Here is a 12,854-nt window from a genome sequence, read left to right on the forward strand (position 1 = left end):
TTGGGGTCTAAGTTTGTTTTTTTGATGAGAGGCTTGATTACAGCCAGCTTAAAGGGTCCTGGGACATGTCCTAGATTAATTGACGAGTTGATTATGTTACAAATGGGCTCAATTACAGCAGGTAGTAACTCTTTTAATAAAGTAGTCGGAATGGGGTCTAATAAGCATGTCGTCGGTTTGGATGTTGCAATTATTTTAATTAAATCTTCCTGATTTATAGGAGAAAAAACACTCTAGCTTTTCTTTTTGGGTGACGGTTTGAAAGTAATTCTTCCGACACACTTGGAGGTTTGGTTTTAGCTATGTTGTCTCGTAATTATTTCGATTTTCTCAGAAAAAAACTTCATGAATTCATTGCTACCAAGGTGCGGCGGACTACCCAGGTCAGGTGAAGTCTATTGTTTTGGTAGTTTAGCAATTGTACTAAATAAAAACCTTGGATTGTTTTTGTTATTTCTATGAGGTTACGGAAGTGCTCGGCTTTTGCCGCTTTTAGTGCCTTTTTGTAGCAGCTTGCACTCTCTTTCCATGCAATTTAAAGACCTCTAATTGGGTTTGTTTCCATTTCGCTCCAGTTACGCGTTTCTCTTTTTAGGGCGCGAGTGGTGTTATTAAACCATGGTGCTGTGATCTTTTCATTTATCCTTTTTGACTTCATAGGTGCGACCGCTTCTAATGCATTAGAGAAAATGGTGCCCATGTTGCTGGTCATGTCATCGAGCGATCCATATTAGTTGGAAAGGTTATTAGAGGAGTCAGATCTGGCAAGTTCTTTACGAAACTATCTTTAGTAGTTGAGGTGATTGTTCTACCCTGTCGATAACGAGATATTTAAACTGATTTCTGCAGTGCGCAGTGTACATGTTATAAGACGGTGATCGGGAAACATTGCCGCTTTGAGGATAATATCGATATTGGTTAGATCGGGCTCCGTGAGATATAATCAAGTCCTAGGGTATGATTAAGGCGATGAGTAGGTCTATTGATGTATTGTGTTACACCACAAGAGTCTAGTAGATCTTTAAACGCCACAGCTAATGGATCGTTAGCAATATCTAGGTGGATATTAAAATCTCCAACAATCAGTACTTTATCGACGTTAACCAATAGATCCGATAAGAAGTCTGCGAACTCTATCAGAAAATTAGTGTAAGGCCCAGGGGGTCTATACACAGTAACCAATCTAAGAGAGAGCAATGATTTTTTACTTTTGTTTGGAAATGTTATGTTCAACGCAAGCATTTCAAATGATTTAAATGTATGCATTGTTCTCCGAGTAACGGTAAGAAAGTCTCTAAAGATTGTTGCGACACCACCACCTCGACCAACCGGCATGGGCTCATGAATATAACCGTAGCTTGGAGGAGTAGACTCATTTAGACCAAAATAATAATTTGGCTTAAGCCAGGTTTCAGTGAGGCAAAGAATATCAAAACTGTTGTCTGTGATCATTTCATTTACAATAACTGCCTTTGGATTTAGTGATCTAATATTAAGTAGCCCAAACTTTAGGCGTAGGTTTTGCTCATTAAATATATTGTCTTTTGGTTTAATCATGATAAGATTTTTTTTTTTAGGTAACGCAGAAAGGTGTTTCGAGGTGCCGGGGTCGGACGAAACCGCCAAGCTGGGTCGCTCCTCCTCAGGCCGCCGCTTGCCGGCGGTCGCCGTTGCAGGCGTTTTATGAATGACCGGTCGTCTGAGTCTCCCAGGTAAGGGTTTCGGGCGAGGCCCACTCGGCTCCCCTGGAGGCCGAAGCGCTGAGCGGGGAGGAACCCAGTTTTACCCCGACCGTTGACCCGTGGACTTTCGAGTGGCTAGGGGGCCGCCTATGGAGGCCCTGTGAGGTCCGTGTTTTTAAAGGTCTGAAAGACACCAGTCCTAGGACTTATGGCCGTTCAGACACGGTTCTTCGGATTCTCACGGCGCAGCGAGTCCGCCCGCGAGTCCGTCAAGTCACCACCTGACAGCTGCACATGAACCAATTGCAGCTGATTTTTCAGTAGCTCTAGAGAGCCTCCTATAGGTCTGAAAGCCACCAGTCCAGACTATAAATAAAGTCCAGGTATGGATGTCCGAGTCGACACAGCGGACCTCAGCAAGCCCGTGGCAGACAGGGTGCACCAAACCCGGACAAAACCCGCCCACGGCAGCTGATTTTTCCAGAGCTCCAGAGATTTTTTGGATCCCGTATTTTATCTAAGTCCAAACCTCTGGAAAACTCATTGCCATTCAGACATGGAAGTCCAAACCGACTAAGCAGACCTCCGCCGAGTCCGTGACCGGGAGGGTCCATCGAACCCGGACTAAATCCGCCATCGGCAGCTGATTTTTTTAAACGCTCCAGAATGCTGAGGCCCGCAAGCGAAGTGTACTCAACGGAGTCTTACTCTAAAGCAATATGGTTTGCAAACACACGGAAGGAAATGAAGCATTTGGCTTCCCACGCTGGGAGCTAAATCCGGGTCGCTTGGCTGAAACCAGAGGTCCTGACTGCTGGACCACGCCGGACACCTCAGCAAACGGACTGCAACTGTTTCCCAGAGCTAAAGAAATGGAGTAGCGACCCCACATTTTCAAGGCAAGTCGGAGCCCACCCAGGGACAAAGGCTTTGTGGAGAGCAGCTGCAGTTTTCTGACCCCAAAATGCTGAGGCCCGCCAGCGAAGCTTACTCAGAGTCTTACTCTACAGCAATATGTCTTTTTAAGGGAAAGAATCTGCTCTGAAATAATACCCTGCCCCGATGACTGATGTTATTGATGCAAAGGATGGTTGAGATATGATTTGATATAGCTTTCCTGTAGCTCAGTGGTAAGAGCATTGCGATAACAACGCAAGGTTGTGGGTTCGATCCCAGGGGATTGCAAATACCTAGGTAAAATGTATTATATAAAGCAATGCAAGTCGCTTTGGATAAATGCGTCTGTCAAATGCATAAGTGTAAATATATCCAATTCACTGTAAAGAAAAATGTTTCAGTTTTAATAAAATGCACACGGAAATGACAAAATCACACTCGGGTCTTAAATTGCTCTCCTGAAATCAAAGAACATCCAAATGAATGCAGCCTCTTCACATATAGGATCCTCTATAAAAGCAAATATGCATTTTAGTCACTGAGATGGTCTCTGTGTGATAAAATTGTGTGGTATGAATGTCTTTGTTAATGAATGAATGAACAAGGTTTTCACTTGCGCTATAAAAGGGAGAGGAGATGGAAATAAACTGGGTTTACTAACGAAAACCAGCTCCCGACCAGGTTAGGTTCACAGATTAATGTACTATGGTTACTGACTCTGAGTATAAGTAAACCTCTCTTTTAGAAACAGGCTTGAGTTTCCCTGCTTTCTCGAGTTTGACATTCCTCACTTTCTGAAACTGAAAGCCCAGAGTTTCCCTCATGTCAGGGTTAGTATACTCAGAATTTTCACAAAACCTCATTTCTCTCAAAAGTTGAGAATGTCTTAATGCCATGTATCATGACAATTTCATAAATGATAGAGAACTCTGTGTTGACACCACTGAACTTGATCAAGTTCAGAAAGGGAACCTATTTCGCAAGAAATGTGGCATTCATTTCACCAACACATTCAACTACATTAGACATTAAAGGCAACAGCATGGCAGGAGCCAATTATATGCATAGATTCTGTTAATGGAATGCATGTGACAACAAATTAATCTCATGGGTTGAGACTTCCTATACAAGTTCAGAAGTCTTCAATTCTTAAATGTTTTGGATGTGAAGTTGAGACATGCATGGGTTACATGAGTATTGCAGCAAATCGTGGAATCCCTGGGAAAGAATGTTTTCACTTAGAAAGGAAAAAGACAGCAACATCATAAAGCACTGCGCACTGAGTCCTTGCAGGAGATCTTTCAAAAGGGACTTTTTTCCAAATCAAGACAAGAAGAAAGACAGCCAGGCTTGCTCAGAAGATGTTGACTGTGATATTCCCATTTTTGGGGGTGAACATGGCCTCTCTGAGTGCTACTTATACTTCTCTGTGTATACAGGCCAAAAGGACCATTGGTGCAGGTTCGGAAGAACTATCTGCACATTTGACACTACAGCTGGATAATGGCACTGCGGGTGTAGAGGAACAAAACACATAATAGGTAGTGTCCATTGATACCTTTGTAGGTAGTGGCTTTTTCATGAGCATCCCCAGCTGCTACAAAATGGAGTGGAGACCACAAACGAAGAAATTGAAGACATTGAGGAAAAAATTGTTTGTCCGAATGACATCCACCAGCATTTTGAACAGTCACATAGTGATATTATTACACAGACCAGTGGCAGGAATCTGCACGGGACCACTGGGATGCCCTTTTAAGTAGGGATGGGTATCATAAGGTTTTAAACATTATAACTACTTTTATTGTTACTACTTATCGATCTGGTACTTTAACGGTACTCTTATCGGTACTTTTTTTTGTGTTTTTTATGAAAGATAAAACTAAAGCTGGAGTTGTTTTCACTATTTAAAACATTCTTTACAGACCTTACGTATGTTAATGCAGGTAAAAGATGACTGACACCCGCCTATTATTCATAGAGAATTATAATAAAAATGCATGGGGGCCTAAGTTTGTTTGTGTTTTTTGTTGTTGTTTAATAATACAGAAATGGTATTGCAATTATGTGTTGTGGCTGGAGATCTTCTCTTTTGTGATGATGTGTGTAGTGTAGCACATGCACATGCATCAGCAACAGGCCCTGTCAGGTTCATGCCTTAGACACTTTATACATTCAAATCCTTGCTATCAGATGCTCAGATGTAATTTCAAATCATGGTCTTGTCCTGGCTGAGCAGTGTAACATGTTTGGGCTTAAAAGTTATACAGGTTTGGAACCTCTTGCAATGTACACACACAATGTATTTCATCACCACAAATAATTGTTTAGGTAAGCTCTGCTTTATAATTTCTTAAGCATAATTTACTATCATTCATTCATTTTAAATGCAGTACTGTGAAAGCATTTTTTATTTAGGCTATTCTTTAATGTGATGTGAGTTTATTAAATAATTACATACTAATTTAAAGAAAACGTATGCAATGTTTATGTCGGTGCTAGGCTAGCCCCACCCAGCAAAAAGTCATCGAAAAGACGTCATTGCCAGACGTCCAAACAACGTCGAAATGTGGTTGAAAAGTGAAAGGTGAAACGACGTCTTTTTCGCGTCGTTGATAAGACGTATTTTTCGGTTTGTTGAAAGACGTCTATAAAAAGTTTTGTCTTTTTCCAGACTTGAATTTAACTTAATTTTAAGCATAAAATAATTTTTATGTCTTCAATATTATATTATATATCTCAAAATAAGACAACTGACTAAAAGTACTATGAAACATTAATTGTCAGTTACATAACATACAAATGATCGAAACATTTGAATAACAAAATGTAATAAGAACACTTTAGTTTGCACGGTGCCCGCTATCGCCAGATCGCCCAGGGGCCGTGTGGTCTCTCATGACTTTGACTAGGATGTGGTCGGTGGCCTTGCCGTTTCACATTTTGACTGCATCTGCAATGACAAAGAAAAACACATTTGTTCTCAGTTTGTAACTCAAAAGGAACAATTAATTTGTTGTAAAGATGGTTCAGTTCTCATATAGCCTACATGAAATGCCTCGATTCACAGGAATATAGATTTAAGGCGCAATGTACAATAACATTGGACCCGGAAAAGGTATTTTACATTATACAACAGCGGCCTTTAACATTATAAGGTTCAGATGTAAACAGCACATAAAAGACAGGAAACCATGTGTGAGCAGCAGTACATTTAACGGAAAAGACGGTCCGTCAACTGTTCTGTGAAAGCGTGAAAGAAACTGTCCCCTCAGACTGTCTGTGTCCTTTTTTGATGATTATTACTATGATTATTATTACTTTCTTCATAATATGTCATTTTCTTTTGTTGTAAGCTTATGCTTTAGGTTGAGTTTAAATAAAACAGTTAAGTAAAAAGCTTTTACCTGCGCGTGACGGTCACAGACCACAGTTTATATTCCAGGTTTCGCGGGGTTGGCTCGCGCAAGCAGCCGAGAAGTAATATTTTTATATAATTTTTATATATGACATTTTTAAAGTGTATCTATGGAAACACACCTTGCGTTATACCACTTTATGACAAAAGTACATGGATTAGTGTTACGACCTATGGCTCGAAAAGGACGCAACAAAAACGGGTACACAAGAAAGTGCAAATAATGTATAGAATTTATTATTCATAAGAAAAACAAGAGCGCATGAATTAGTCAGGAGTCAGTGGTGTGAAGTAAAGTGTAATGAAGCTAAGTTAAATGTATAACGTGACCGAAGTCAAATCAAGCAAAACAAAGAAAACCAAGTCCAAAAGGGCCACGCTCCCGGTCAATGGCAAATTGCATTATTTAAAGGCATGACCAGAAATCAGCAGCAGGTGTCCTCAATAAACCCATCCGGGAACAATCAGTTACTTAAAGCAACGATGAAGCAGTTGCCGTCACACCCCACCCCTTAAGACAGGGTTCTGTCAAGAAACCCTGTAAGCATAGAACAGAATTTACAAAAATGAATTACTGACAGGGGACAGTTTTCTGGCAACACTAGGTAACTCCCTATCAGACAAAGCAAGAGTAAACAATTCAGCCAATGAAGAATCTACAAGTGGTTCCCTACCTAAGTTGTCTGTGGAAAATGGAAAAGTTAGATCAGACAAATCAGGTACAAAAACCGCAACATCTGCCTTTGACACTCCCCCTGTTCCCTCGGTCAACAGATACTCAACCTTTTTGATCATAGCCCGAGTTGCCACAGCCACAGTGTCGCCTTTTCCCTGAATAACCTCCCCCTCAGACAAAACTACAGGTGATGAGGGTACATTAGGCCAAACTCTAACTCCAGCTAATTTGTTACCCAAAATAAGATGAACACCTTCAATTGGTAATACAGGACGAAGTCCTACCACTACCTCACCAGTCACTAAATCGTAAGTAAGCTTCACTGTATGTAAAGGGACTGATAATAATCCGTGTATCATTCGTTCTTTTCATATTCAATTGAGATTGCAAAATTGGAAAATTAAAAAACGGTTTGTTATTTCGTTATTCGTTTATAAATGTGATACCAAAAAACAAATAACGGGTCATTTTTCGTACTTTTGATTTAATGCTCAGATCAAAAATAGGAAATGAAATAAAGGGGGCACGACCGATTTTGATTTTGATATTTACTTTGTTCGATTTGCGTGAACCGGAAGTTATCTTCGTGTGTGTGCGTGGGGGTTGCAATTGGAAGTTTTTTGCCAAAAGTTAAAAGAAGCCTGAAAACCCTCATTCTTGCAGTTTGCTTGATTCACTTCTTCAGTTTAGCAAACGTTAGCCTTCAATACGAGGTCAATCATGGAGAGTTTCAGTTTCATCTTGTTCAGAGGAACTAAACGGGTGACTGTCAAAGAAGACGACATGACGACCGAAAAAATCGGCAGGATCTTCCAGGTAAGTTAACTTACTGTAGTTTCATCTAAAAATAAGTCTTATTTATTCTGTAAAATTGCACTGACATGATTGTTAGCTACCGTTACTTTATTTTATAACTGCTTAGGGTGACCATGCGTCCTCTTTAACCAGGACATGTCTGGCCAGGAATTTGAGATCGCCCAGAATGTCTGGGATTCGGCTTTTGCTTTCTACAGTCACCATGCATTATGTTTACATTATTACATTTTTTGACACTGACACGTACGTGTCAGCTTGCAGGTCATGCATTCTGATTCACATGGATCCCTACCGAGACGAAAACAGGAATTTTCTTAGCAATGCTAAAACGCACATCAACCGATCACTTGTTTAGCGTTCATGTAAACACTACATTCAGATTCACCAATCGGAATTAATTCAGTACTATTTAATCAAAAGGTGTGCAGGTAAACAAAATGAATGGCGACGATAGAAAGCATAGCCGAATCCCGAATATTTTGGGCGATCTCGAAATCCCGGCCGGACATGTCCTGGAAGAAGAGTACGTATGGTCACCCTAACTAACCCTTCCTTCACTGTTTACATTTGCAAAGGTACATGGCCCCAGTCTCTACATCACCGATGACAGCAACATAGCCATATTTCCTGGGCCTGATGGCCGTTTTAGCACTTTAGACCTCATTGCAAGAGGACATTACGAGGTGCACGGCGAAAGCAGCGTGGAAGACTCATCTACCGGCAGTGTGCCAGCAACACAGCCTACCCGCTTTTCTTTCCACCGCCCAACCACCGCTGCAGGTTCTGCTGCAGGTTGTGCTCCAGGTTCTGCTCCAAGGGTTTCAGCAAATCAAAGAGCTAATCTGACAAAAACATTCCAAAGGTGACCAAATAAAACTTTCTACATCACACCAATGTTAAGAGTATGTTAATACGATTACAGTTGTGTTCAAGGCAATGATATGCTTGTTATGGTAGCCATACAGATATAACATTTATTCACAAGTGTGACTTTAGCATATTTGACACTGATAATACATCTGCAGAAGAATGCGCTTTCAATGAAATGGCTTCATTGTGTTATCAAGTCACTACTATATCTGCATAATTCACCTGGATGCATTTTATAAGCTGTATAATGAATATGGCTGTATCATAGGAATAAAGCCTAAACAATATAAACTGAGTTAAATAAACGTTTTCTATTATCAATATTCAGGAACATCTTCATTGCTGAACTTGTGGATGGCAAGTTGGAGACTAGCACAACGCTGACTGTGCGTTTTTCAGAATTTGAAGCTTCTGTTATGGGCATCCTCTACAAAGTCAATGATGCCCTTGAACAAGAGGATTCACGCATCCTCACTGATGGCCAGGGGAACAAAATCATGGACTCTGAAGGAACCAGAGGTATAACTGAACACTTTGTATAGTTTATATGAAAGAAATATTAAATAATATATATAAATCCAGGATACCTTTACTGTATTACTGTATTCATGAGATGGTGGTCTAGTGGGTTAAACCACTGAACTGGTAAATCAAAAGGTTGCTGGTTTGATCCCAGCAGCCACCACCAGTGTGTCCTTGAGAAAGACACTTTATTCCATGTTGCTCCAGGGGGATTGTCCCTGTAATAAGTGCAATGTAAGTCGCTTTCAAAGCGTCTGCCAAATGTAAGTGTATGCTTCGAATTAACTTATTTGTATTAGGAGTTATTGCCCATCTCCTGAGACATGTCATGCCATTTGCATAATTAATGGACTATTTTTCTACGCAGGATCAGCATTTTGGAAGCAAAATGCAAGGAAAATATTTGCTGTGAAGGAAGAACACTTCTTGCAGTTACAAGCTAGTAAAAAGAGGAGACTGAGGTACTTAATTTGAAAAATGCACGTTACTATTGTGGCATAGTTGTTTGTTTTCATAAATTCGTAGATGAGGAGTAACTGTAAGATGTTTTGCCAATATAGGCCTGTTACAGATAGTCACAAATTGTTCCAGGGAAAGGCAATTGACATTTGTACCGGTCACCCTGAGACGTTTTAAATTATTCTAAATATGTATAATATTCAATGATAATTATTCAAATTAAACCCTATAGATCCTTGTGTGAGTTTCAGTTGATCTTTGCATGACAGAGAGGGTGAGGGATAAAATGTAGTTTAGAATGAGTTCAAATGTTAATTTGCAGCAAGGTCCTTTGTCTACTCGAGGAGTGGTCATTCCTAGTTGGCTGAACTAGTTCTTTCAGTTTTTCCTGTCTTACTATAGCATAAAACCATCTGGCTATTCAATACTATGTCTACAGTGCATAGTAGCTATTGACAGGGTAAAATTGTGGCATTTATTGGATATAATTTGCTAGTTGTACATTGTGCTTGTTTTTCAGTCGACGAGAAGATACAGGCCTCGATCTGGTTTTTGATAGAATTGAAGAGGTGGTCCTGGCATCCCAGGGACTGCAAGAAGTGTCCACTACAATGAAGGAGCTGATGGAGTTTGCAAATTCCAACCGCAGAACAACACTGTCCCTGACTGAAGCCCAAGCAGCTGCTGTTAGAGATGCCTTTGCCTGTATTGTCTGCAAAAGTAATTAAAAAAAAATAGTTTTCTTTAAAACCCTGTATTACCTATAATTCAGAAGTTGTTTAAAAAACATACACTTTTCCATGTCTTTACATACGAATGACAATTGTTGATATTAAGATAAATATGGAAATCCCAGGTCAGGTGTTCTGACAACCACAGATGTGGATACAGTAAATAAACAGATGGTACCATACCATGCCATAGTACCAAAGTTTAGTCTACTTAACACACATATATATGTGCAACTAATTAACTCTTTCCATGAAGAACATAGACCGAATATAGCAATTCAATTCAATCAAATACTGTAGTTTTTTAAACTGTTTTCTGATTTAAATTGGCAGGTCAAGTGGTTGAGCCCATGGTTTCATCCTGCTGCCAAAGCCTTGTTGGCTGTAGGAGCTGCATTGAAGAGTGGCAGAAAAATTCTGCCTTTTGCCCAAAATGTCGAATTGATGATTTTGGTGCCAACATTCAAAGACTTACTGGCCTCGCTGATGCATTGACTGCATTGGGAAGTATATTCTGGGAGTAACACTGTGTACAGAATGTAATCATGTGTAATTGCATTGTTTTACTGTTCTTAGTGTTCAATTTGTTATTGGGTAACATGTCAAGTCTACAGTTTAAGAAAACTCTTTTTTTTGCTCATGTTTTAATGCTGTGAAAGCTAAGTTATAATCCCGGATTTGCACTACTTTGTTGTATGTTTTCTTAAATTGTTGCATTTGGAAACATACTCTAGGAATTATATTGTACACTAAGTAGGCTATTCATAATAGCGTAGTTTTGCCGCTTTGTGTTCTATTTCTTCTTGAACAACAGGTTGAGTTTACAGTTAAGCACTGTTTCATGTGTGTAGTTTTATTAGGTCATTTTAGTTTTTATACCAAGTTACAATTGTAGCAAAGTTAACAGTTTAAATTAAGCATATAAAGTAGCATTCAAATACTAGTGCAATACTTTGTCATTGTATGCAAGATTTTATTTCATCTATAAGGGTTCAATACAACAGAGTTTAAAGCAAAGTTTTATGTGTCAAATTATTCAACTGACAAGTTGGGCGCACAGTGGCAGCTACATATGATTTTTATAACAATCTGTATGCCTAGGTTTTCTTAAGAGCAGGGTTATCCAGGGTGCTCTCATAAAACATACAGTAAAAAATGCAACAATTAAGAGGGTATCAATAGAAGCTGTATGCAGACTGAATACAGTTTGATGAAGTAAAGAACAAAACACACTGAGACCGATCAATAGTCTATTCAACAGTGATTTTATATCAAAACTATAATAGCATAAATGGTGGACAAACTTTGAATCAGCACTAACAAAGTCTGATGTCCTAGCTACTCAATACCACAGCATTCCAGTTACTTTTTTCAGACATATCTTTGGGTGACATTTATTAAGTGCAACAAGGCATCTTGGAAAGGTGTATAGTCATTGTTTACCACATGATTAAAAAGAAGAGAGATGTCAGGGTAGGTATCTGCAAAGTCTTGTTCTGCATGACATCTATCCTCCTCAGATGAAAATGGGTCAGTTCCAAATACTGACTCCCAAGTCAGCGAGGATCCAAAATCTTGCTCATACATGTTTGCCACAACAGAGGCATTGGGCAACAGCTCTTCAGAGATTTTAGCTGGACAGCCACCTGCTGCGAGTTCATTGGGTATCCCACGGCCTAAAACAAGTAAACATAACTAACAAAGCAATGCCATTTATGCTGTATGTGGTTGGAGTTTGAAAAAAATAAAAGAGTTGTACTGCTTCAAAGAGTTGTAGATACTCAGTTTAGCATACCTGGGATCCTGTGTGCATTCCACGATTGCACCACTCTGCCTAGTCCAATTTGACTTAACTGACATGTCAGGTTTGAAATGCAGAATTTAGTCAAATTGTCCTCCATGTTGAGGACTTCTTGGTCCAGCATGTGTACCAGGGCGTGTTTCAGTGGGTAGTTCACCTCGGGCCAAATCCTTTCCACTCGAAGATTCTGTTGGAACACAAACATGATTTTAGATGGTATGAAAATGTAATAGGTTAAAGATTAGTTTGGGAAATTAATTCCCATTTTAAATGCTTTCACTCCTTATTTGTTAGAAGAATAAATGGCCAGTCTCTCTTTCTTTACTATGTTTGATTATATTAGTTGTACTGTTTGTCAGTATTACAAAAACCTCACCCTTTTTGATGTTGTTTGAAGGTATGGTGGCCTGCTAGGGTTGTATCTATGTCTTGACAGCATCTCTTGCATGTACAAGCACATATAAAACTCCTTGCCATGGTCAACCCTGACTTGGTCCCACATCCCATGGTTAACCACTGCAGATCTGGGATAAAATAATGTGTACATGTGCAAAGGGCTGCACTGAACTTAACTTATCCAATAATGAAAATTACATTCAATGAAAAGAGAATATACATTGAACAGAAACTATTATGACAATAACATTGGTTCTGAATGCATTTACCTGTAAACTTCCTCATAAATCACAAGGTTGTTTTTCACTGGCATGGTGGCATTGGCAACAATTTTGCTGCTGTAGCCATCAACTGCCACGACATGCGTCACTCCAAACATCACAAGCTTCTCGTTTGGTCCAGGTGAATTTTATGGCCCATATATTCAGCATTATACGGGATGGGATTTAGATTACGAGCACCCTGAAGAAATTTTGTATATTTTGATTAATGCAGCTCTTTGTCACATGAGGCCAAAATATTCACTAAACATTTTTACAACAAATAAATTATTATACGCATGGGTGGTTATAATATTCTAGTTGTT

General features: G+C 39.5%; 2 protein-coding genes across 2 annotated transcripts; one reads left to right on the forward strand and one right to left on the reverse strand.

Annotated features, from left to right (window-relative positions):
* The first annotated feature begins 7,283 nt into the window (after positions 1-7,283).
* Positions 7,284-10,900, forward strand: LOC130417125 (uncharacterized). Its single transcript, XM_056742428.1, has 6 exons — positions 7,284-7,489; positions 8,065-8,351; positions 8,688-8,878; positions 9,249-9,342; positions 9,861-10,060; positions 10,405-10,900. Exons 1-6 carry the CDS (start codon positions 7,394-7,396, stop codon positions 10,593-10,595), a joined length of 1,059 nt encoding a protein of 352 aa, XP_056598406.1. The 5' UTR covers positions 7,284-7,393; the 3' UTR covers positions 10,596-10,900.
* Positions 10,901-11,213: 313 nt separating this feature from the next.
* LOC130417127 (uncharacterized) lies at positions 11,214-12,567 on the reverse strand. The gene is made up of 3 exons (XM_056742429.1): positions 12,249-12,567; positions 11,867-12,059; positions 11,214-11,747 (listed from the first exon to the last, which is right to left on the reverse strand). Exons 1-3 carry the CDS (start codon positions 12,417-12,419, stop codon positions 11,443-11,445), a joined length of 669 nt encoding a protein of 222 aa, XP_056598407.1. The 5' UTR covers positions 12,420-12,567; the 3' UTR covers positions 11,214-11,442.
* Between the last annotated feature and the right edge of the window lie 287 nt (positions 12,568-12,854).

The sequence above is a fragment of the Triplophysa dalaica genome, unplaced genomic scaffold (genome assembly GCF_015846415.1).
Source record: "Triplophysa dalaica isolate WHDGS20190420 unplaced genomic scaffold, ASM1584641v1 Contig17, whole genome shotgun sequence".
NCBI classification, from domain to species: domain Eukaryota; kingdom Metazoa; phylum Chordata; class Actinopteri; order Cypriniformes; family Nemacheilidae; genus Triplophysa; species Triplophysa dalaica.

Coding starts and splice junctions, on each gene's coding strand:
- LOC130417125 (XM_056742428.1), top strand. CDS start 7,394: ATGGAGAGTTTCAGTTTCATCTTGTTCAGAGGAACTAAACGGGTGACT. Junction 7,490..8,064: donor AAATCGGCAGGATCTTCCAG/GTAAGTTAACTT, acceptor ACATTTGCAAAG/GTACATGGCCCCAGTCTCTA. Junction 8,352..8,687: donor CTGACAAAAACATTCCAAAG/GTGACCAAATAA, acceptor ATCAATATTCAG/GAACATCTTCATTGCTGAAC.
- LOC130417127 (XM_056742429.1), bottom strand. CDS start 12,419: ATGTACACATTATTTTATCCCAGATCTGCAGTGGTTAACCATGGGATG. Junction 12,060..12,248: donor TTCAAACAACATCAAAAAGG/GTGAGGTTTTTG, acceptor GTGTTCCAACAG/AATCTTCGAGTGGAAAGGAT. Junction 11,748..11,866: donor GAATGCACACAGGATCCCAG/GTATGCTAAACT, acceptor TACTTGTTTTAG/GCCGTGGGATACCCAATGAA.